General features: G+C 44.7%; 1 protein-coding gene across 5 annotated transcripts in view; it reads left to right on the forward strand.

The window, feature by feature from the left end:
* Window positions 1–25,968, forward strand: part of NCAPD2 (non-SMC condensin I complex subunit D2) — a 57,728-nt gene that overhangs the window by 28,618 nt on the left and 3,142 nt on the right. For 4 of the 5 annotated variants that reach the window (XM_038381720.1, XM_043501080.1, XM_043501091.1 and 1 more), the window contains 9 exons: window positions 5,802–5,886; window positions 5,971–6,132; window positions 6,390–6,607; window positions 8,911–9,022; window positions 9,651–9,774; window positions 10,262–10,417; window positions 10,641–10,818; window positions 16,541–16,635; window positions 20,836–20,916. In XM_038381720.1, coding sequence (XP_038237648.1) covers window positions 5,802–5,886; window positions 5,971–6,132; window positions 6,390–6,607; window positions 8,911–9,022; window positions 9,651–9,774; window positions 10,262–10,417; window positions 10,641–10,818; window positions 16,541–16,635; window positions 20,836–20,916 — 1,211 coding nt within the window. Of the gene's footprint in view, window positions 1–5,801; window positions 5,887–5,970; window positions 6,133–6,389; window positions 6,608–8,910; window positions 9,023–9,650; window positions 9,775–10,261; window positions 10,418–10,640; window positions 10,819–16,540; window positions 16,636–17,840; window positions 18,010–20,835; window positions 20,917–25,968 lie in introns of those variants that run through there. The other variant, XM_043501088.1, reaches the window with a different exon arrangement.

Genomic DNA, 25,968 nt, shown 5'->3' on the forward strand with positions numbered 1-25,968 from the left:
CAGTCTGGGGCATACCACAAGACATCTGTCTGATGACTCTCTGCATTTAACAGGAGAGAGTGTTGGCAGTTCAGGCTCAGCTGAGGGAAAGCTCTCAGATGCACAAGTGGGTCATTAAAGGACCAGCTTATAGAGATCTTCTCCAGTTGGGGTTAGCTTGTCATGGGCCTTTTACAAGCAGGTTCAACAAAGTGTCTTTTTTTCAGCCCAAGAGCAGGCAATGACAGTCAGCCCATCTCAGACACTTTTCTAATGCATTGGGGAGAGAGCCTTTTGTATACTTTCCCTCCTTTTACATTAATTCAGAAAGTAGTGAGGAAGATAAGACTCGAGGAGAAGAGGCTGATCCTGGTTACATCAGCCTGGCAGGGATTAGCAATGGTATACAGACCCGCTGTCAGGGGAGATGTACAAACTACTTCCCTTGTCTCCGGACCTGTTTTCTAAGTAGCATGTAGAATTCATCTGGATTTCCAGCCTGTTCATCTAACAGGCCTGGACTATTGGACTCTGACTAATATCCTATTCCTTGTTGTTTCACAGTGTATCACTTTTTACTCTAGAAAACATTGTACAAAACATATTATCACTTGAAATGAGCTAGATTTGTCTTTTGGAGGTGGGGGAAAAATCTTAGGGCTCGTCTACATTACTGGGGGATTAACACCCAGTGATTGACACATCGGCGGCAGGTCGACTCCTGTACACCACTGGATCGAAAAGAATAAGGAGAGTTGATGGGAAAGCAGTTCCTGTTGACATCATGTAGTGTGGACCTCGCCTTAAGTAGATCTAAGCTACATTGACTTGAGTTACACTATTCACGTAACTCAAATTGTCTAGCTTAGATCGACTTGTCCCTGTAGTGTAGACCAAGCCTAGGTCACCAGTTACATCAACAGGTTTCAGAGTAGCGATCGTGTTAGTCTGTATTTGCAAAAAAAGGAGTACTTGTGGCACCTTAGACTAACAAATTTATTTGAGCATAAGCTTTTGTGAGCTACAGCTCACTTCATCAGATGCATTTGGTGGAAAATACAGTGGGGAGATTTTTACACACACACACACACACACACACACACACACACACACACACACACACACACACACACACACACACACACACACACAAATGTGAAACAATGGGTTTTATCATACACACTGTAAGGAGAGTGATCACTTAAGATGAGCTGTTACCAGCAGGAAGGAGAGGGGGGGAAAGGAGGAAAACCTTTTGTGGTGATAATCAAGGTGGGCCATTTCCAGCAGTTAACAAGAACGTCTGAGGAACAGTGGGGGGTGGGGTGGGGGGAGAAATAACATGGGGAAATGGTTCTACTTTATGTAATGACCCATCCACTCCCAGTCTCTATTCAAGCCTAAGTTAATTGTATCCAGTTTGCAAATTAATTCCAATTCAGCAGTCTCTCGTTGGAGTCTGTTTTTGAAGCTTTTTTTGTTGAAGGATAGCCACTCTTAGGTCTATAATCGTGTGACCGGAGAGACTGAAGTGTTCTCCGACTGGTTTTTGAATGTTGTAATTCTTGACGTCTGATTTGTGTCCATTTATTCTTTTACGTAGAGACTGTCCAGTTTGGCCAATGTACATGGCAGAGGGGCAGTGCTGGCACATGATGGCATATATCACATTGGTAGAGGCGCAGGTGAAAGAGCCTCTGATAGTGTGGCTGATGTGATTAGGCCCTATGATGGTGTCCCCTGAATAGATACGTGGACGCAGTTGGCAACGGGCTTTGTTGCAAGGATAGGTTCCTGGGTTAGTGGTTCTGGTGTGTGGTTGCTGGTGAGTATTTGCTTCAGGTTGGGGGGCTGTCTGTAAGCAACACAGCCCATTGTTTTGTATCCCCCTTCAGGGACCCAGTTCCCGCATGCAATCTTACTTTGGTTTTATCTATGCTTATGAAGACCCCTCTCGAGCACTTGGTAGTGTTCCTTATTTATCTATTAAGATTGTGTTTGATTGTTTATAACTCAGCCAAAAGGGTGAGCTAATTGCCTGTATTGTTGGCAGTCCCACCTTTTATCTATTTTTTTTTTTTTTTTTTAAACAAAAATAAGTTTGGGTTTTTAGACCTGATCCCAGGCTTTTTTTTTTTTTTTAACCAAAAATAGCATCTGAGTTTCACATAGGACAGTAAATTTATTGTTCTTTCAGAAGCCACGTGCTAATACAGGGGAATCTCCTATAGATATCTCGGATGCTAGAAGAGTTCTAGCATATTTAAATAGAAATAAAGATTTTTAGGAAGTCTTTTGGGTTATTCGTTAAGAATCGTATGAGTTAGCATGTGTCTTCTCAAACTATTTCCAGATAGTATCCTTGAATGTTACAAGTTAGCAGCAGTTCCTCTGACCTTGGAATGTTTGTGAATGCTGAGGGGAGTGGTGGTGGAAGGGGGGTGCTGCATGTGTACTCCAACAGGTACTGTGTAGAGAAGGTTCCACTAATAAATAGCCCTGGTCAGCACATTGCCCATAAGTGTGAATATGTAGTCATCTTCAATAGGGATGTTAATATCGGTTAAAAAATTTAACCAGTTAAGCGCTTAAAATTACATCTGTTAACCGAGGTAGCTCCAGTAGGCTTGGCAGCACCAGGGCTGCTCCAGCCCAGCCCAGGAGCTCCAGCCCAGCATGGGGCTGCCGGGGGTTAACTCTTATGGTTGGTTAACTGGTAAGCCTAATGCTTACTGCTTAACCTTTTACATCCCTAATCTTGAACTCAAATTACAAGTAAGTAACATTTATTGAGAGAAGTGGCCCATCCACAGGGAAAGCTGCTTCTTCTAACCTCCATTATAAGTTGGCCTATGCCCTGAAATATAAATTCCTTATCTCTACTTAAGTTCTTAGGGGAGAGGGGTTTTTAATCTTTTTAAACTAGTATTCAAAAACTGGTTTCAGAATAGCAGCCGTGTTAGTCTGTATTCGCAAAAGGAAAAGGAGTACTTGTGGCACCTTAGAGACTAACAAATTTATTAGAGCATAAGCTTTCGTGAGCTACAGCTCACTTCATCGGATGCATTTGGTGGAAAAAACAGAGGAGAGATTTATATACACACACACAGAGAACATGAAACAATGGGTTTATCATACACACTGTAAGGAGAGTGATCACTTAAGATAAGCCATCACCAACAGCAGGGGGGGGGAAGGAGGAAAACCTTTCATGGTGACAAGCAGGTAGGCTAATTCCAGCAGTTAACAAGAATATCAGAGGAACAGTGGGGGGTGGGGTGGGAGGGAGAAATACCATGGGGAAATAGTTTTACTTTGTGTAATGACTCATCCATTCCCAGTCTCTATTCAAGGCTAAGTTAATTGTATCCAGTTTGCAAATTAATTCCAATTCAGCAGTCTCTCGTTGGAGTCTGTTTTTGAAGCTTTTTTGTTGAAGTATAGCCACTCTTAGGTCTGTGATCAAGTGACCAGAGAGATTGAAGTGTTCTCCAACTGGTTTTTGAATGTTACAATTCTTGACGTCTGATTTGTGTCCATTCATTCTTTTACGTAGAGACTGTCCAGTTTGGCCAATGTACATGGCAGAGGGGCATTGCTGGCACATGATGGCATATATCACATTGGTAGATGCGCAGGTGAACGAGCCTCTGATAGTGTGGCTGATGTGATTAGGCCCTATGATGGTATCCCCTGAATAGATATGTGGACAGAGTTGGCAACGGGCTTTGTTGCAAGGATAGGTTCCTGGGTTAGTGGTTCTGTTGTGTGGTGTGTGGTTGCTGGTGAGTATTAGCTTCAGATTGGGGGGTTGTCTGTAAGCAAGGACTGGTCTGTCTCCCAAGATCTGAGAGAGCGATGGCTCATCCTTCAGGATAGGTTGTAGATCCTTGATGATGCGTTGGAGAGGTTTTAGTTGGGGGCTGAAGGTGATGGCTAGTGGCGTTCTGTTGTTTTCTTTGTTGGGCCTGTCCTGTAGTAGGTGACTTCTGGGTACTCATCAGACGTCAAGAATTATAACATTCAAAAACCAGTTGGAGAACACTTCAATCTCTCTGGTCACTCGATCACAGACCTAAGAGTGGCTATACTTCAACAAAAAAGCTTCAAAAACAGACTCCAACGAGAGACTGCTGAATTGGAATTAATTTGCAAACTGGATACAATTAACTTAGGCTTGAATAGAGACTGGGAATGGATGAGTCATTACACAAAGTAAAACTATTTCTCCCTCCCACCCCACTCCCCACTGTTCCTCTGATATTCTTGTTAACTGCTGGAATTAGCCTACCTGCTTGTCACCATGAAAGGTTTTCCTCCTTCCCCCCCTGCTGTTGGTGATGGCTTATCTTAAGTGATCACTCTCCTTACAGTGTGTATGATAAACCCATTGTTTCGTGTGTGTGTGTGTGTGTGTGTGTGTGTGTGTGTGTGTGTGTGTGTAAATCTCCCCTCTGTTTTTTCCACCAAATGCATCCGATGAAGTGAGCTGTAGCTCACGAAAGCTTATGCTCTAATAAATTTGTTAGTCTCTAAGGTGCCACAAGTACTCCTTTTCTTTTTGCGAATACAGACTAACACGGCTTCTACTATAAAAGCTGAACACTTGTATATCAATAGGAATATCTAAACCCTTCGCCTCAATATAGCGGGGCAATGAGCTTTATATCTTTTTAATGTATGAAGTAGTAAGTTAAAAAGACAACCTTTTAAAAGAGTGAAAAGAAATACTTGATCTACCTACTTTTTCATGTGCAATAGAATTCTCTGCTCTGGAGACTGACTGGGTTACCAATGCCACAAACGAAGTCTTGAGAAACTGAGTGTTTTAGTGCAAAGCTTTCCTCCCTATATTAGTCTCACAGCCCCAGTTGGCTACTTCTCTACCACAGCTCACAGCTTCTCTCAGCAGCTCAGCTTTATGGAAGGAACTAGGGCTACAGATGGTTGAATGCTCATAGCAGCTCTTCCTCCCTCCCTCCCTCCTTGATACTCCAGACCTGGATTGTGACTGTAGGGATAGTATTCTAGCCAACTGAGGCTATATCTCCCACTGCTGGAAACTGATTTTTCTTATTTTCCACACCCCAAACAACATGCTCTTGTGAATTCAGGATCTAGGCAGCTCCAGATGTGCCCGTGCTATTCTGGCCATGATTGGTTGTACAAGTATATCAAACTCCCAGCTGAGGAGTAATTCCTCTCCTTTAGCTTACTCTCTCCCTCTCCAGCTCCAGGTTCCATGCATACAGAATGGGCATTTGGCTTCACTTGTCCAGCTTCTGTGCTGCTGATTGTGGAAACTGCTTCTCTTAAGCCCTCAAAATGGCAAGGGGGAGGGTCTACTATCTTCTTTTAATAAGATGACCTGGACTGGTCACAGTACTTCAGGTGAAGGCATTCTATTGTTTAATATTTTCAGCATTTACCTGTCTTGTACCCTTGTTCACTTGGTTGGAAAGCAGGATCAAGTGGTACTCCAAGGGAATAACAAGCTCAAAAGTAGGATTGCTCATCTTGGCTTGGAAGCTTCCTTTGTTGGCCTATAGCTGCAGTCTTTCTGTATGATGCAGTCTGACCATTGTAACTTCAGAAAGGGGAAGGAACCACTTTTTGTTCTCCATTGCTTGGGATCTCAAATGATTCTAGAATTGCTCCCCCCCAAACATTCTGGATGGCTCTACCATCAGTATAACACATTTGTATCTAGTAGTATGAGTGTGGAAAAGGAGAGAACGCCTCAGGAACACGGAGGGAGAAAGAGGGTAGAGAAGGTTGTGAGTGAGCTAAGGTTACCCATCTGTCTGGGGTTCTCTCTGCAGCCAGCTGAGGGGAAGAACCATGCTCCTTTCCGGCTGCCGCAGACACACCTGCTCTTTGGATGCCTGAGTGAGGCTGTGACCACAGGTGAGGTCAAGGAAGCTACAGAGCATGGGGTAGGTGTTGATATGTCTGGCCTGTGTAACATGTGGTTCTCTTTTGTACTCGCAGGCTTTGCCCAACCAAGCACACTCTGGATCCCTTTCATGGAGTCAGCAGTGACCCTCATCTACCAGTTAGCAGAAGGGCCTGAGGAGATATGTGCCCAAATCCTGCGGTGTTGTGGCCAACAGGCTCTGGAGAGGCTTCAGGAGCCGCAAGGGGTGGGAGCAGGTGAGGTGGATGGAGGAGGTCTGTTCCCATAGCCTGCAGCATTGCAACCAGCTGCCCTTGGGATAGGTAGATAGGGGAGGCATGGTGAAGTGGCTCCAGAAGAAGCTGGATTGGAAGGGAATGAGGGTGCAGTGAGCTGGACATCCAAAGATGTAGAGGTGGGGTGCAGAGTCATTGAGACTTGCTGATAATTAACAGAATGTAAGTCCAGAGAAGAAGTTCTGTGAATTTTGACTCCTTCCTTTTCCATGCATCAGAACCAGAGACTTCTCCAAACAGTGTCCCTGGTGGTGCCAACACTCTTCCTACTTTCCTGCTGACACATCTGCTCTCCCTCGTGGGAAATGTGGCCTTACAGCAGGTTGTGCATCTGGAGCGGGCAGTGAGTGCAGAGCTTCGTAGGCGCCGTGTCCTTGGGGAGGAGCAGGAGGCCAAGAAACATGTTGCCAACAGCACCAAAGAGCAGAGTGCCAAGGTTAGAACTGAGCTCCTTCCTATGCATAGCCCATTCCTCCTCAGTCACTGCACCAGCAAGTTTCTAGGGAGAACGGTTCTGTAAGGAGTTGTGTGCAAGACCAGCGTGGATTGATTTTAAATCACCAATTTTAGTCAGTTTAAATCAGCAAGCAGGAAACCTTGGATTAAATTATTGGTGTCTTTTTTTTTTTTTAATCTTGTTTTGTATATGAACTTTTTAGTTCTTTTCCTAAAGAGAGGCTGATAATCATTGGTTGGTGGTAACCATTAAAACACATTGATACAGCCTTCACGCTAAATTTAGTGCTTCTTTTTGCTATCCAAGAGGATACATTATGTTAGAATATGGTGATTTTAATATTTCTTATTTACTAAATTTTTTTACTTGTGATTTGTGTCAAGCTCTGTTTGGCTGGAAATTTAAATTTAATGCACAAAAATAGCATTTTTAAATGATTTTTCTATTAGTTAAATCTACTTTAAATATACTGAATACCTATGAAAAATTTTGGGGAAAAAGGTTATTAAAAGATGTTTTTTGCATTTAAAATTAACTGATTATTAAACAAATGAAATATCTGTAGTTAGTGAATTGAGGTAATTGTTTCTGCTCACCATGTTTCTCAAGATTTTAGAATTTGTAGATCTCCTCTCACCTAGTTCTTATTCATAGACTGGAAAGGAAAAACTAGGTTTCCTACTTTTTGAACTCCCATTGGCGGCTTAACTTTGAATGAACTAGTCATTGAACTGAACTTGTTGAATAAACTGAAATGAAAAAATATTCTCTCTGAAGAGGCTATTGCTTTCAGAATTTAGTTTAGCATTTCAACAAACTTATTCCAGGTGCTTAGTGAGTGACTTCCTCCAGTTCAGTGATTTGACTTACTTTTAAACTTGGCAGCAAACTTATACTGCTCAGTATTATTTTTTGAATTTTTAAATTAAATGATTTTAATGTATTATAGTAAGAATAGGTCTTAACATAAGTTGTCATATTTTCATATTTAATTTAAATATTTATACAAAATGAACCTGTATTTAATTTTTAAAAGTTGAATTTTCAGTTTTTATCCTCCTTGTACAACACTTAAGACTTTCTCTCCCTCTGAAGAGTACTGATCCAGTGCTCAAGCAAAGTGTTGGGGGCATTGTTACATGTTTCAAATCAGAGACGGTTGAGGTCGTGTCCTCCATGTTCACTAAAGATCCCCTGATGCCCTTGAGTTTGGGATGCTGGGGAGAAAGAATGAACCCAGGTGTCCTGACCATGCTCCCCTCTTCTCTTTCTGTCCCATGTAATTCCTGGCACTGGTTCTCCCCAGCACCTTTGGCCTTTTGGCTTCTTTTTTGTGTTCACCTGACCCCACCTTTTCCAATGAACTTCAGTGACAGAGTCTTTTGTTTGTGCCTTGTCTGACCCAAGACTAAGTGTTGGGAGAGCTGCTGAAAGTTGAAGGAGTTTCTGGAGCCTCTCTGAGGTTGTGGGATTCTTCTTCCTTTGGAACAGCCTGTGAAATTACACATACAACAGTAGTTTTCTTAAACAAGCTATATTAAAAATAGAGAAAATGGTAGTATAACTAACAAAAACAGAATATATATCATACCTACTCTAATATTTTGCAAAGCCCAGTGAGGAAGACTTCTGCTAGTTTAAGTTGCAAAACGTATATAGTTTTCCTCCTGATCAGAAGCCTCCAATCTGCTGTATCCAGAAAACTCTTCTCTTCTCTTTATCCCTCATGCATTCTGCTTCTCCAGTTCCCAAGTGTTTCTGATTTATTATCAGGTCAGGTTACATTGACATTTTTCTGAGTGTTTATTCCAGAGTACCATCTGGAGGAAATGGTAAACCGTGTCCTCCATATAGAGCAAGACCAGTTTGATTTTCTGTTTTTATAAGTTCCTCATCAATCAAAGTAACTGGCCTTTTGGATTTGCATATCCATTGTTGCTTATAGGTGATAGATCCAGCCCTCATGCTGGTTGTAGCCCAGTTTGTCTTGGCTGATCAGAGGTTGCATGGACTTGCTTCTTTAAATCCCTCATCAATGTTGCCATACCACAAAATACAAACTGACAGACCTCTGCCCCGCTATCATAATTCTATTCAAACTAGAGGGGGCAAATAGGTTGAATTCTCCCTTCATTTGATCTTGTAAGCTTTTATCATGTTGCTGTTAATGAGGGCCCACATCCCACCCTTGAGGTAAGGACCTTGTGATGGAAGGTGCTAGTATGATGCAAAGTCTTTTCTAGAACTTTTTGTTCAATAACTTCTTTCTTCCCTCTGCACAGAGCATTGAGAATGAGACCACCATGGAGGAGGATCTGGGCCTAGTAGGTGCCTCAGCTGATGACACTGAGGCAGAAGTTATCCGCAACATCTGTGACACAGAGCTGCTGGATGGTGAGTGTGGCCCCCAGATGGGAGTGTTCCCCTCCAGTCCATACCTCTTTATCTACCATGCCCTAAAGAGTGGACCTAATGTGTGAGAACCAGCATGAAGCACACAAATTATTCCTTCAGGAAACTTAAAATGCTGTTTCAGAGTAGCAGCCGTGTTAGTCTGTATTCGCAAAAAAGAAAAGGAGTACTTGTGGCACCTTAGAGACTAACAAATTTATTTGAGCATAAGCTTTCGTGAGCTACAGCTCACTTCATCGGATGCATTTGGTGGAAAATACAGTGGGGAGATCTCCCCACTGTATTTTCCACCAAATGCATCCGATGAAGTGAACTGTAGCTCACGAAAGCTTATGCTCAAATAAATTTGTTAGTCTCTAAGGTGCCACAAGTACTCCTTTTCTGTTTTAAAATGCTGTGGAAATTTCCTTTTCATGTGAATTTCTTATGACATCAACTTCATGATTCTGAATTTCTAATGGCACTTGTCCAACTACAAAAGTGAGGGGACACCAAATCTGTGTGGACTCTTCAGTAATTTGTGACTAACTACGTGTTCTCCTTTTGAAATGAGATACATTTTGAGGTATGCTCTCTCAGAACTGATGGTGTTTGTTTCTCCCCACTGCAGGGAAGCAGCTGCTCTCTGCCTTTATTCCCCTGGTGCTCAAGATCTGCAATAACCCTGGGCTCTACAATGATCCAGCACTCTCAGCTGCTGCAGCGCTGGCCCTTGGTAAACTCTGCATGGTCAGGTAATGTCCAGCCTTCTGGCCATAATCCTCTTCTCCCCAGCCTAACCTCTTAGGCCTGGTCTACACTGTGTGGGGGAGGGGGAAAGAATCAATCTAAGTTACACAGCTTCAGCTATGTGAATTACATAGCTGAAGTCGACATACTTGGATCTACTCACCTCTGTGTCTTCACTGCGGTAAGTCGACTGCTGACGCTCCCCCGTCGACTCCTCTTGCGCCAGTGGAGTACAGGAGTCGAGGGGAGAGTGCTCCGGGGTCGATTTATTGCGTCTAGACTAGATGCAATAAATCAACCCCCCCGCTGGATATATCGCTGCCAGCTGATCCAGTGGGTAGTATAGACATCTGTCAAAAGTGACTTTGTCCCCATGTCATAGCACGCTTCTCTGGAGCAAGTACAATGAGCGTGCCCTTGGCTCTGTTCTTACTAAAGCTCTAAAAATTGAGTCTTGCTTTTGTCTTCTGTCCCCACCCTGTCTCCCCTCAGCACTGAATTCTGTGACTCTCACTTGCGCCTCCTGTTTACCATGCTGGAGAAATCCACCCTACCTGTTGTGAGGTCCAACCTCATGATTGCAGCAGGAGATCTAGCTATCCGCTTCCCCAATCTAGTGGAGCCCTGGACCCCCCATCTGTATGCCAGGTAAAACCTCCTCTCTGGGAGTGGAGAGTTCAGAATAGCTGATTGGGGGGGAGAATGCCTCTTAGGAAGGCGAGAGAGCTACAGTAACCCAGGTTTGAGGAGATGAGGGAATTTTGAGTGCTAAGGGTTGTGGCAGGGAGGCCTGAACAAATAGGAGACTTGGTTCTTTGGGAGGGAGCCAGATGGCCTATTGGCTCCCTGTGTAACTGAATCTTTCTCTTAGGCTGAGGGACCCCTGTCAAGGTGTGAGGCAGACAGCTGGGTTGGTGATGACACACCTGATTCTCAAAGACATGGTGAAAGTAAAGGGGCAAGTGAGTGAGATGGCTGCTCTGCTCATTGACCCTGAAGAGGAAATTGTGGGTCTGGCTCGGAATTTTTTCAGCGAACTTTCCAACAAGGTGAGGGATGGCAAGGGATTCTAGGGAGCATCCCAGTGAGGAGGTGTGGAGAGGGAGAGGAGGCTGTCAGGACTGCGGATCTAAGCGAAGAGCAAGGAGCTCTAGAGAAGGGTGCTGGTTTCCAAGCTGTCTTGCACATGGCCAAGGAGACAGTGTCTGTCCTGGACCCTCTCTCATGCTGTCTAGTGACTGTATAAATCTAGAAGGACACTCAGAACCATCCTTGTCCCAATCCTGATGTTGTTGAAAGTGACTATCCATCCACTGCAGAGTACGTTGACTCTATATGGCCTGGGTTCTTCAGGAGATCGGACTGGATGATCACAATGGTCCATTCTGGCCTTTGAATCTTAAAGACTTTGTCACCACAGCATGTAACTGCTACCACCAGCCCTGTGCCTCATCTCTGCCTGTGTGCTCACTTCCCTCTTCAAACATACTACTGTGTGCTCTAGTATCTAGCCTTTGACACTTAAACAACTTTGGTGGCTGTCACGCAGAGTAGACTTCTACCCACCACATTTACAGGGCACAGCAATGCTGGAGCTCCAGCAGACTAACAAGCTTGCCTGGTAAACCCTGCCAGGACAGATGCATTGCTGATTTGGCTTATGTGGCCTTATGCTCCACCCTGTGTGCCAGAATCAAGCCTGAAAAGAAGCAGAATTTCCACAATCATAGAATATCAGGGTTGGAAGGGACCTCAGAAGGTCATCTAGTCCAACCCTCTGCTCAAAGCAGGACCAATCCCCAACTAAATCATCCCAGACAGAACTTTGTCAAGCCTGACCTTAAAAACCTCAAAGGAAGGAGATTCCACCACCTCCCTAGGTAACACATTCCAGTGTTTCAACACCTTCCTAGTGAGAGAGTTTTTTTCCGAATATCCAACCTAAACCTTCCCCACTGCAACTTGAGACCATTACTCCTTGTTCTGTCATCTGCTACCACTGAGAACAGTCTAGATTCATCCTCTTTGGAACCCCTTCTCAGGTAGTTGAAAGCAGCTATCAAATCCCCTCTCATTCTTCTCTTCTGCAGACTAAACAAACCCAGTTCCCTCAGCCTCTCAAGTCATGTGTTCCAGTCCCCTAATCATTTTTGTTGCCTTCTGCTGGATGTTTTCCAATATCCTTATTGTAGTGTGGGGCCGAAAACTGGATACAGTACTCTAAATGAGGCCTCACCAATGTCGAATAGAGGGGAATGATCACGTCCCTCGATCTGCTGGCAATGCCCCTACTTATACATCCCAAAATGCCATTAGCCTTCTTGGCAACAACAGCACGCTGTTGACATGTATCCAGCTTCTCATCCACTGTAACCCCTAAGTCCTTTTCTGCAGAACTGCTGCCTAGCCATTCAGTCCCTAGTCTGTAGCGGTGCATGGAATTCTTCTGTCCCAAGTGCAGGACTCTGCACTTGTCCTTGTTGAAGCTCATCAGATTTCTTTTGGCCCAATGGTTTAATTTTTCTGTGTCCCTCTGTAGCTTATTCCTACCCTCCAGCATATCTACCTCTCCTCCCAGTTTAGTGTCATCTGCAGACTTGCTGAGGATGCAATCCATGACATCCTCCAGATCATTAATGAAAATATTGAACAATACCGCCCAAGGACTGGTCCTTGGGGCACTCCACTTGATGCCAGCTGCCAATTAGACATGGAGCCATTGATCACTACCCGTTGAACCCGATAATCTAGCCAGCTTTCTATCCACCTTGTAGTCCATTCATCCAGCCCATACTTCTTTAATTTGCTGGCAAGAATTCTGTGGGAGACTGTGTCAAAAGCTTTGCTAAAGTCAAGGAACACCACGTCCACTGCTTTCCCCTCATCCACAGAGCCAGTTTTCTCGTCATAGAAGGCAATTAGATCAGTCAAGCATGACTTGCCCTTGGTAAATCCATGCTGACTGTTCCTGATCACTTTCCTCTCCTCTAAGTGCTTCAGAATTGATTCCTTGAGGACCTGTTCCATGATTTTTCCAGGGACTGAGGTGAGGCTGACTGGCCTATAGTTCCCAGGATCCTCCTTCTTCCCTTTTTTAAAGATGAGCACTACATTATCCTTTTTCCAGTCGGTCCGGGACCTCCCCCGATTGCCATGAGTTTTCAAAGATTAGTAATATCTTCTCAGCCAGTTCCACCCACTATGTGGTCAGACGCATGTACACTTTAACAGCTCATCAAAAGGAGGGGTACCTCCCACTTGCATACTTCTCTTGGTGCCCACACCTACTTCTCTGTGAGTATGTGCCCTTTGGCTTTCCCTGTGTCCCTGAGATGTGTGAAGAATCTCCACACCCTGAGGAGAGAGGAGTTCCTGACTGGCTTCTCTCAGGCATGAGCTGGGATAGCAGCTCTTTGAGTTGAACCGCTGTTCAGACTTCCTTTAGCTCAAGGTTTCCTTGCTGAACAGGGCCTAGTTAGAAAACAAACTCTGTCTACTGAATGTGCCAAGGAAGTTTCAGTTCTTTGTTTGGGAGCTTCACTTTGGCTCAAGTGCTCACTACTTTGAGTCTATATCCAGAAGACAAACTGCTTTGAAAACACTGTATCTAGTACTATAAGGATGCAGGTCTTGAGAGCCTACCTCTTCAGTCTTGCTTTTGGCCCCATTAAATGTGATTCCCTAGTGGGTCAGCACTGCTGTTGGGAAGTCCTGTGTTTAGTCATTAACTCTCCATTCGGAAGCTCACATTCTCTCAACTTGCTTGGTAGCCTTCTCCTGGGCATAACCTCTTACCCTGTAAATTTAAGGTTTTCCCCTACCTTTAATATAGTCAAGGGGTTCCTAAATGGGTCCTGGATTCCTGCTTTCTGTGTTCTCACTGATTTTGTTCTCCAGGCCTCAGGTTCCCTGTTCAGCCCTGTCTCCATTATTTTCACATGCAGAAAGAATTCTCTGGTCTGGCATCCAACTACTGGGTTACAGTGCCAACATCAGCTAATGAAGCAGCTGAAACTGTTTGTTTGGTATTTTGGCACCTCCTATACTAGCTCTGGAATTGGCTCACAACCCCAGTTAGCTGTTTCTGTGCCACAACTGTCCGCAGACCTGCTTGTGCAGGGAAATTGACTGTAGGCATTTTGAGTGCTAGTTGCAGTCTGCATGGAGGTAATCTTCTTTCCCCACTTCCCTCTCTCTCCCCCCTCCCACTCCCTCAGCTGATTTGTTTCCTCCATACAAGGTGCTCCCTTTTGCTTCTGAACCCCTTCTTGCCCCTTGAAATCCTTTTTCTGGAATCTTCTGAAGACTGTTCAAATTCAAGGCTGTTTTAAATTGTCTATCGTCCACACAGTCTGTCCCCTCTATGTGATGGTAGGCTTTTGTGCCTTTTGTAACAGAGTAAGAAAATGGAATTGATTCACATGGTAGAGCCTGGTTCAAATCACAACCCTTCTCAAAGGCAGTGAGATAAATGCTGGTCCCTGCTGCTGGGAGGGACAACAATTGAGCATAAATGCTCTCTCCAGAGTTGGTGGTCTGTGTTCTATAACTTATCAGTTCATTAGATTTCTGGTCCCTTTAATCTCTCGATCTCTAGTTCATGCTGGCACTGCTGTTGGTGTTCCTCATAATAGTTTCACTTGCAGCTGGCATGCTTTTTCCTATTCAGTTCTCTCCTTCTCACAATCAGGAAGCCTCTGGTACTCCAGGTTCTCTGCAGCTTTTTCCCACACCAAAGATTGATATTTAGGAAGCCCCCTTGGGATGGGGCCCAGCTGCTGCTCTGATCACTCTCCCGAGCCTTCCACTGGGAACTTCTTCCTTGGACTCTCCTGTTTCCACTGGAGAACTGGGTCATTTTCTGTTTTCACACAGTTCTGGTCCCCAGTTTTTCCTCCAGATACTGCAGACTGACCAGCAATGCCTTTTTTTCAGTTTTTTATTGTCTAGCCCCTTTCTTTGTATAACTCCACTTGCTTCTTTTTTGTGAGCTGTTCATATTCGATTTTCCTGACTATCTTTTTCTTACTCTTCCCCCAAAAGAACATAAGCTACTTTTATCTTGCTTTTTCCTTCCATAGTACTTGTTTTTACTGCTGTCACTTACAGCAAATGACTACTGTCACATTCATCCCACTAGTACCACCATTATCATGGGTCCAGGGCTAGCTGCACTTCTGACCCCCTTCTGTGGTATCTCTGAGTGCACTCCCTCCAGATCTTACGCCTCAAGCCTTTACTTCCCTCTCCAGGAAAGTAATGTGATTCTCCCATTCTGACCGATCCTTGGACTACAGCCCCTTGATTTCTCATCCAGCTTCATTGGGTTAAGCCCTGCAAGCCTTCCCTTCAGGAGATGTGACTAGTGTTTGAATACTGTGACTCAAGAAAGCCTTTTGAAATCAAGTATTTATTTATACTTCTTGAAGTAGTGTCCCTATGGATCCTCCACTGTAGGTGTCTGCGTTTCTGTGCTGCTGACACAGAACTTTGGTAGTAGTGTCCATTGGACCAGCACATGCGCTGTCTCTACTCTTGCTGCACCATGAGGCTAGCCGACTGATGCTGTCTATTGTGACCAATCCAGTCACAGGAGAGCTGAGTGACATCCAGCGTCGCCAGTTTCTGCACTGAATGGGTACAAAGGTGGGGCCTGTGGGGCATGCATGAGACTGTCTAAAGGGGAATCCACTGTGCTGTTTTCAGAGCCCAGCAGTCTCAAATTCCTCCTCTGTTTCGGTCAGCCAGTGTTTGGGCACATTTCACTGAGCCTGGTAACTGCACGTCAGGTCAGGTCTGTCCCTCTGGGTTTGCTAGCCTGCCTAGAAACTTGTGTTCCTGAATTAGATGCTGTTTGTGCTGTTGCACTAGTTACTGAATTATTCCTTTATAATTCTGGCAATTCTACTTGAGGGAGCCTGCTGACTGGCAAACTGTTTTTTCTCCACCTCCATTATGGGGGCCTATGGGAATTAAGCCCCCAATTAAGGTCACAAATGGATTCCTCAGGATTCCTCAGTTCTCCTTGAGCTCTCCTGCCAGAAAAATAAAACTTCGCATAGATTCTCCTGGGCTGAGTGAGTGACACAGCCTCCTCAAATATTCTGAATCCAAATTGCCTGACACCAAAGACACTAATAAGCTTATCCTGAAAGCGTATCAAGCTTTGCCAGGCCAGCAGGGAATAACACGTGATCTTCCCCTGCTCAGGTTTCCCCCAAAGTAAGAGGGTCAGCAAGGCTCAGTGTATAGGAAAAAAATATTTTCCAAGATTTATGCTTCCCTTACATCTTCTACTAAAGGAAAAGTGGGGAAAATTTGATGCTGACTCTGAGACTCCAGTGTCAACTCCTTGAAGTCCTCCATCCCAGAAGAGGAGTGTAATTTCCTTTTGCTTCCATCCTCAACCTCTTTTGATCCTGGCTTTAGGCCATCAGTAAATCTGTAGGGGTATTTCTTGTGCTAGTCTTGAATGCTCCCTCTAGTAGTTGTTCATCTGTTTCTCTAGCTTTGGCTGTGCAGCCTCAAAGAAGTGTGTGCGCACGTGTACATGTACGCAGACCCACCTCCAGAAGCTGATGGACACAACCATGTCAAAAATCACTGGGGCTGGTGAAGGGCCATTTCAGTTGGAAACTCTGTTCTCTAGCTTGGCCCAAACGGTACATTCATTCCTTTGTTAGTATATGCCATGTGGTGGTGGTGGTGATGATGATGATGATTTTTTTTTTTTTTTTTTTTTTTTTTTTTTTTTTTTTTGGTCCTATGCAGGGTAATGCCATTTACAACTTGCTTCCGGATATTATCAGCCGCCTCTCCGACCCAGACTGTGGTGTGGAGGAAGAGTCATTCCATACCATTATGAGGTATTCTGGGGAAATGGATTTGTCTTAATATTATGTACATCTTGGTATGCAACATGTACAAAAGTCTAGAGAAAAGGAGAAATTGCTGTGGTATACAATATACCTTCCAGTCACTGAATGATCGGAACAGTTGACATGTTTCATAATGAGCAGTTGAAATAGGAACTGCAGTAAAAATGGCACGAAATCTGTAGGGGTATTTCCTGTACTAGTCTTGAATGCTCCCTCTAGTAGTTGTTCATCTGTTTCTCTAGCTTTGGCTGTGCAGCCTTCAAGAGGTGTTTGTACATGTATGTGTACACAGACCCACCTCCACCTGCTTTGTAGCCAGATATGGGTGAGGGATGCTATAGTGAGATTTCCCCCAGCTCTTCTCAGATAATATTCTTTTCTAGGGCTATGTGATAACATGGACAAACACCCCCAGAAGCATACAGCGTTTTCCTAAAGAGCTGTGTTCTGGCCACGGTATTGGGATTTTGTTGAAGTAACTCTCTGTACTTAGAGTTGCAGCTGGGATTCTTCTAGAAGCCTGTCTTTTATTGTAAGGTCCACGCATCCATTAGAAAGGTTCTTCAATCTGAGGATATACTTGTCACTGGCTGATAGAAGGGGAATGTCTTGGCTCTTGAAGTTCCCATGAGTTCTGCCTTCATAGCTGTGGACAAGATAGGTGGTGATATATATTTTATTGGACCAATGTCTGTTGGTGAAAGAGACCATTCAAGCTGCATAGAGGTGGTCTTCAGGTCTCAGAAGGATACTAAGGCAGTGTCTACGTATTAGCACTTTTGTTGGTATACTTTGTGTCACTCGGGGGGGGGGGCGGGAAACACCCCCTGAGCAATATGTTACACCAACAGAAGTGCCAGTGTGGATAGCGCTATGTTGGCCTGGAGAGTGTCTCCTACCACTACTCATTGAGGGTGGTTTAATTATGTCGACAGGAGAAAACGGACTTAGAGGTAGTCCTAGCACATCAGCTGGCAGTTCCCAAGGGGTTTTCTGTGATCCAACCCGACACTATACCCTGTACAGTTTCCAGTGTAGGGTGGTAGGTGACAACTAAGGAGGTGCAGTTGGAGGTTTTTTCCCTTGTATTCAAGCAGGTTCTCTCGAAGTATGTGGGTGGCCCAGTCTGTGATGCAGTCTACTTCTCTGGTGGCATGTCCTTGTTTGGTGAAGGTGGTTTTAATTGTGTTAAGGTGTGTATCATGGACTTTCTCCTCTGAGCATATTCTGTGGTCTGAGTACCTGGCTGTGTATAAGAATTCTTGGAGTGGTTACTGGACCTATGAAGGTAGGTGTGGGTTTCTTGTCTGTAAGGTTCCATTTGTTGAAGCTGCTAATGGTGTCTAGGAAGTTGATGCTAGTTCCAGAGAGTATAATGGACAGGTGGTGGTTGTTGAAGTTATGGTGGAAATCTGAAGGAGATTAGGTTGTCTGTCCGGAGGATGAAAATATCATCGATTATATCTTAAGTGTATCATTGGTTTCATGAAACATTTGTCCAGAAATTCTTCCTCAAGCTGGCCTGTGACGAGGCTGGCACACTGGGGAGCCATGCTAGTATCCTTAGCTGTGCCCCTGTTTTGGACAAAATGTTTGAATATAAAATTGTTATGGGTGAGGATGAAATGAATGAGTTTATGGGTTTAGGGTGGAGATCTGAGCGTTGTCTATTGTCCTGTAGATATTTGAGGCAGGCAGCAATGCCATCGTAATGAGGGATGTTGGTGTGGAGCAGGGGTGGGCAAACTTTTTGGCCCAAGGGCCACATCGGGGTGCAAAACTGTATGGAGGGCCGGGTAGGGAAGGTTGTGCCTCCCCAAACAGCCTGTCCCAGGCCCCCATCTGCCCCCTCCCACTTACTGCCCTCCTCAGAACTTCCAACCCCCCTTGCTCCTTGTCCCCTGACCTCCCCCTCTGCCCCATCCAACCACTTCTGTCCCCTGACTGCCCGCTGGGACTCCCTGCCTCTTATCCATTTATCCACCCCCCCCCCCGACCCCTTACCATGCCACTCGGAGCAGCAGGAGCTTGCAGCCGAGCCAGAGCCAACAGCACCGCCCCCTTCCGGGGTTTTATTGCTGTCGGATTGTAGGCCACTTCCCCAATGGCTTATGGGTATGGCCCTACTAAATTTGTGTCCATGAAAAACACGTCACTGACCGTGAAATCTGGTCTTCTGCATGCTTTTACCCTATACTATACAGATTTTACGGGCGAGACAGCATTTCTCAAATTGGGGGTCCTGACCCAAAAACGAGTTGCAGGGGGATCACAAGGTTATTTTAGTGCGGGGAGGGGGTGTCACAGTATTGCCACCCTTACTTCTGCACTGCCTTCGGAATTGGGCAGCTGGAGAGTGGCAGCTGCTGGCCGGGAGTCCACCTCTGAAGGCAGCGCCCTGCCAGCAGCAGCCGCAGAAGTAAGAGTGGCAATACCATACCATGCCACCCTGATTTCTGCTGTGTTCAGAGCTGGGCAGCTGGAGAATTGCAGCTGCTGACTGAGGGCCCAGCTCTGCAGAGTAAGGGTGGCAATACCATGTCATCCTTCCTTTGGGCTGCTGCTGACGGTGGCTCTGCCTTCAGAGTTGGGCTCCTGGCTAGCAGCTGCTTCTCTTCAGCTGCCCAGTACTGAAGGCAACGCTGCTGCCATCAGCAGCACAGAAGTAAGGGTAGCTGTACTGCAATTGCTGACCTTGCAACCCCCCCTCCTTTTTGGGTCAGGACCCCCTACAATAACTCCATGAAATTTCAGATTTAAACTGGCTGAAATCATGACTGTTTTTAAAATCCCATGACTCTGAAATTGACCAAAAGGGACCATGAATTTGGTAGGACCCTACTTATGTGGGAGGGGGACCGAGGCCCACCCACTACTCCAGGTACAGGGATCCTAAGAATAGCAGCCATGCACCGCTGTGTCCCTTAAAACGAAACTGCTTTCAGTTCCCTGTGCCACTTCTCTGTGGCCCTGGCCTTCACCAAAGCTTCACCTTTATCTCAGGACTCTTACGTTCAGGCCCACCAGACAGGCAGGAGCTCTTTGTCTGAGCTGTCTACAGTGCTGCAGTTCCCTTTGGCCAGCCAGGAGCACCAACTCCACTCCTCTGGCTCCAGCAAGGAACTAAATGTCTCTGGCTCTGCAGCTCCTCTTTATTTGTCCCTGATTGGCCGCTTCACTTTCAGTTACTGTAGGCTGCTTGGAGTACTCCTGTCCCAGGAAAGGAGTAGTAGAGGTGTGGAAAAACCCTGGGACCTCCCATCAAACAGCTAGTCCACCCCATTACTCCCTTTTATGTAAAGACTAATTTATAGTAAAGTTGAATTGGTTCCCCAATATCACAATATTGGTTACAATAAAAAACAGTAAACTTTGGAATAGCAGAGTTGAAGGCAGTACTTTGCTCAAAAGAGAAGAACAATGAAACTTTCAACATCTTGATCCTCAACATTACCTGCCTCTTTCCATATGTCCAGCACAACTCCTAATGACTCCCCTTCATATGCTCCAGTTGGATATCTGAATGGTCTGTGATGCAATACTGATCCAGAGAGTAACTGCTGCTGGCTAACAGATTAATTTAGCCATGATGAGCTGATGCTTTGCTTCCAGCTGCCATATTCATTTGGGAATTTCTTCAAATGATCTTCCTGTCATTCACACAGATCAGAAAGCAAATATTCCCCACAACCAAAAGAACAATGAGTTGCTGGTGCCCCAATGGTGTTAGTTAATCTTCTTGGAAAGCTTTACCTTTAAATTTGGTGCTTTCTTTTTAACTTTAATGTAATGCTCTTACAATACATGGGATGCAGTGCTGCAGGAATTGCCATAAAATGGAGTCTGTTTGCAGGTTTTTTGGCATGTATCCTTAACTCTGCACTTCTGGTTTGAGTTCTTAAATTCACTCAGGAGGGGTACAGGGAACACAGACCAGTGTTATGGGCCACAATCTTAATTATAACAAAGTTTTGTCTGAATTCTTATTGCAATGGCAGCTCTGACAGTTACCCAAAGTCACAGTGCTGCTGCCTAGGAAAATATGATTAGTACTGAGCTGTGCTTGCAGCTTCTTTTCCTCCTTCACTCAGCTCTGCAATAGTCACCAAAGACCCCATTTTATGGCTCTGTGTGGAGAAGTGGGAATTCTCTTTGCACTCATCCTCCCTAATCCTTTTTTCCCTACAGACAGCTTTTCTCTTATATCACAAAGGACAAGCAGACAGAGAGCCTGGTGGAGAAGCTGTGCCAGCGATTCCGGACTGCCAGGTGGGTTGCACTCTAACTTCCTAGGACAAGGAGAATAGTGCAAGTTCCCTGACTACCAGAAAGTGAGCCTGCTCCCATGGGGATGGCATCAGGCTCCCATTGTGCTGCCCATATGGCCTGATGATTCTGCAGACCCTGCTCTAGATTGGGATCTTCCTTTCCCCACCTCTTTTTAAAACACAAAAAATGACAGTTGAGACTTATAAAATTGTTTGCTGTTATCACTCTGTCATTGGTGGGGAGGGTACATGACTTCAGCAGGGCCTGACTGCAGAAGACCATAGCAGATTCCAAACTGTCAATTTAAATCCTGTCCACCATGCAATGGTCTTATGCCCTTGAATAATGGGCATAGCAGATGCCTTTTCTACCTTGGGAAAGGACATATCCCCAGTACATGTTTGATCTGCCTTCTGCACCTAAAAATCCAGCGATGTAAGGCTCTAATTACATTTACTTGAGCAGTCTGTGAAAGTTGTGCCTAATCCTGAGGTGGCAGGAGCCAAGATGGAGTCAAGAAGGTCATTAGCAATACCCTAGCAATCAGACACCAAGGTTTGAGTGGGGAGAAGAGAACATTTAAACACCAAAATGCAGAGCCAGCAACCAGGATCCTTGACACAATCTCTTCATCAACATGACTGTTCCAGGAGGTGTGTCCCTAATCACCATCTCCTAGCTTCAACTCTTCTCTTACATCAAGTAGGGACCCTTCTCTCAGGTCAGGAGTGGGACTCTGAAAAATTTTGGAAGCACCCTGTACCAAGCATCTGCACAACTGATAATAGCTTGGCCAACTACAACCTGGTCAGTAACCTTATAACTCGTTTTCTTGGCCCTGCTAGCTTTACTAGGGTCCACGCTTCCATATGTTTAGAAGCAGATCCATATTGTAAATATGGAAGAAAAAGTAATTGGTCTCTATTGCCAGTAGCATCGGGGGCCAGGTCTCTCACCTGAACCCAAGGAAGAGCCTTGTGAGCATGAAGAGAGTTCTGGAGGCACTCCTCCATCTTGACCAGAAGGACACATTAACCCCAACTCTGGCCACAATGGTTCAAGTGATAGTCTGTAAAAAATATTCCACTGTTGGTGGGGGCACATCACAAAGGGCAGAGCTGCCCCAATTGCGCTCCAGTTCCTTCTCACTGCCCGTTGCTAAGAGTCAGCGCATTCTCACTCTTGTTCCTCACTGCATTATTTGTAAAATATTTTAAAGTGGTTAGTGATAGTTAGCAGTGCTGTTTAATGTAGTGTTAGTATTTCTGTTAATTTTCTTCCTAGTTTGGATAATTTTTGGGGGAGGGGATACGTCAGTGCTTATCCTGTAATAATGACAGATTACAAATTGGGAAACGTTTTAAAAAAAAAAATTCTATCCTGTTAAGATGGGCACACCTGGTGCTTATTTTACCTAGGGGAGGGTCACATCCCTGACCATGTTGACACCTGTTGGTCATTTTCAAAAAGGACACAGTGGGCTAGGGAGTCCTGCCTCATGGCACCTCTAATTGAATAGTCCATTCATACTGACCCTCTGATCCTGGCTTCTCACCATTGGATGCTTCTAAAGATCGAGGAGCCGCAAGGTCAGTCCCTGCAGCTTCATCCTCTTTATTGTCAAGCCTTAAGTCAGACCTCATATGTGAGCTTAAACATCACATGGACTAGCAGTGCAGATCACCGCCTCCAGTTCTGCTGTTCAGGCTTGTAAAAATTCCAGGCCTTCTGACATTGAGGATATGTCAAAATTTTGCAAGAGGTCCCTGAGCTTCAATATTGATTTCTGGTCATGGCCCTATGGGAAAAGGCTTACCCCAGGTCTCTCCCAGCACAATCTCAGTGATATTGTCTTCATTGGTACTGAGCTCATCCAGACAGCCACTAGCTGTATTGACAACTTTGTAGACTGTTACTACAGCAATCTGTTCCAGCGATGTCTTCTATGGCCGTCAATATCTTCTACTTGTAATATCATAGCATTCGCTATCCTTGCTTCAAACCCCCTGGTACTAGCAGCCTCTCCAGCTCTATTGATGGGGGAAGCATATCTAGCCAATAGAGAGATCTCCATGTCCTCAGTACAGCTTTCACCACTCATTCCTTCAAGGTTGTTGGGACCAACTCTCTTTAGTGTCAGTGTGCTGGTACCAAATAGTCCAGTATCTTCTACATCTACTGGAGAACAATTCCCTTTCCAGAGGACTACTCCACATCATCCTCTGATTCTGAGGTCAGTGACCAGCTGTTGCCTGCTAGATCACAATGTACTCCAGCCCAGGGCCCTGTGGATTGCAGCTGTCTATAGTCTCTTGTAACAGCTGCATGACAGCTACAACTCACTGGGCTACTTCCCCATGGCCTCTTCCCAACTCCTTCTTCTTTATCCTCCCCCCAGACCTTCCTCTTGATGGTTGATAACACTTGTACTCCTCAATCCTCCAGCAGTACACCACCTCACTCTCAGCTTCTTGCATGCACCTCTTGCTTCCAGCTCCACGCACACGCCACACTAACTGAAGTGAGGTCCTTTTTAAAACCAGGTGCCCTGATTAGTCCTAATTGATACTGGTAACTTCCCAGTTGGTTCCAGGTGTCCTAATTAGCCTTCCTTAATTGCTTCCAGCAACTTCCTGATTGTTCTGGAACAGCCCATTATCTTACTCAGGGGAAAAGGGATCTGCTTAATCTGGGGCTAATGTATCTACCTTCTATCACTCTCCTGTAGCCATCTGGCCTGACCCTGTCACAATATTAACATGAAAGTCAGAAATTACTTTAGAAAGAAATCTGGGGTGAGGTCTAAGAACCGCCTTGTCTTTAGAAGTTGGTCCAATAAAAGATAATGCCTCATCCACCTTCTTTCTAATACCTTGGGACCAACAAGGTTGCTACAACAACTCTGTTACAAACTGACTGTCTGAGCCCGCTCTTGAACAAAGACAAGGACATTTGGTATCTAATCTGGTGACAAAAAGACTGATATTTCAGTTGAAAAGTTGAAAATAACCTGAATCACTGAATCCTTCAGTGACCACTCATACAGCTGCATGGAATCTCTGCTCAGCCAATCCACAATCTTGTTGTGATCTCCCACTAATAAATGCTGTGTAGAATACACTAGTCCCATAGCTTTATCACCTTCTTGCAAAGTTAAAATAAACAAGCTCCATCACATAATATATTGCTGACATATTATCCATGGCAACTTGAACAACTGAATTCTTTACTTGTAGGAGGAACAATTTGAGAGCTAGACAGATGGCCCTCAGTTGTTTTAACAACTTTTTGTGCAAATGGGATTCCTGGTGATTCCAAAGGCCTCGAATCCTTGATTGAGAGCAGCAAATCCATCCAAAGTAGAAAGGGAGGGGATAAGTGATACAAGAATTAGCAATCTGACACCTGAAAGTTCTAATTATCTGTTTAGATTCCTGAGATCTAAAATCAGTCTAAGACACCTGTCCTTTGGGATAAGAAAATGAGGAAAATCCCATGTTTCTGAAACTTAATCGAACTTCCTCTATTGCTGTTGCTTGTAATAGTCTGTATTTATGTCCTTAGTATCCTCTTGTGAAAAGGGAGTTGAGGAGTGGGGGGTTTAACTATCCAGTTCAAATCCTTATTGTGTCTAAGACCCATCTGTCTAAGGTGATAGTCTTCCATACATTGTAGAAATGGCAGGCAGTCTCCAAATATATGGGTAGATCTCTGATTGTTTTGCAGCCCTCAATTTTTCCTGTCAAACCTGTGGTCTGATATTGGGTAATGAATAATAATAAAGAGCTGAAGAACTCTTTGTTCTGATCTGAGGCTTGAAAGCTCTCTTCCTTGATTGAGAGGATTATTGCTGCTACTGGTATTTATCTGTCTTTTTTGGTCATAACAGGAAGAGGATGGACAGTACTGCCTATAGCAGTGGTTTTCAAACTGTGGGTCGGGACCCCATTTTAATGGTGTCACCAGGGCTGGCTTAGACTTGCTGGGGCCCAAGGCTAAAGCCTGAGCCCCACCACCTGGGGCCGCAGCCAAAGACTGAGGGCTTTAGCTCTGGGTAGGGGGGCTCAGGTTACAGGCCTCCTGCCTGGGGCTGAAGCCCTTGGGCTTTGACTTTGCACCCCCACCCAGGGTGGTGTAGTTTGGGCAGGCTCAGGCTTCAGTGTAGTAATTTTTGTTGTTAGAAGAGTGTTGCGGTCCAGTGAACATGGTATCTGAACATAGAAGCAGATTTCCTTCTAAAAGATTGTAGCAGACTGAGATTAGTGGAAGACTTTGTCTTCCATTTTTTCTAAAACTTCATAAGGTTTAGCACTGAAGAGACCATCCCCTTCAAAAGGAAAGTCTTGTATTCTAGACTGTCTCTATAGGTAACAGCAAAGATCTTAACCATGTACACCTATAGAGAGGTATTAAGGAAGCAATCAATCTGGAAGCAGTGTCTGAAATATCATCAGAAAGCACTCTAAGTGCATGTATTTCAACATTCTGACTTTTTTCTATTGAGGGTATTAATTAATTTCCATCAATCCTCTGAAAGATTTTTGGTGAAAAATTAAATCTTCTCCAAAAGGTGAAATTGATCTCTCAACATTGCTGCTTGATAATTGGCCACTCTTACTCAGAGAAGCCGGGGGGGGAGAACCAACAATTGTCTAAGATATTCCAGAAGGAACTGCCTCAAAAAAGAAATCAGATGCTCCCACGCCCTGAAAGGAAAACCTACCTGGAGATCTTCAAGAAACCCAAAACAACTATCAAAAAAGAGAAGTTGGTCCAATTAAAATATTACCTCTCCAATCTTGTCTCTCTAATGTTCTAAAATGTTGAAAATCTGATGAGTGGCTTTTTCCAAAGCTAGTGAAAGCAATTTCAAAGTTGTAGTGGAATTGGATAGCATTATCAGAGGGGGATGAAGCTGAAGTAACACCCACATTGTCTGGGGAAGATTCACCCACAAATTCAAACTCCTGTTGAAATTCATGAGATCTCAATATCATCTTCCTAGGGCACTGTATGAAAGTTTTATCTCTTGAGCCCCTGTCAGTGCTGCAT

The sequence above is a fragment of the Dermochelys coriacea genome, chromosome 1 (genome assembly GCF_009764565.3).
Source record: "Dermochelys coriacea isolate rDerCor1 chromosome 1, rDerCor1.pri.v4, whole genome shotgun sequence".
NCBI lineage: Eukaryota > Metazoa > Chordata > Testudines > Dermochelyidae > Dermochelys > Dermochelys coriacea.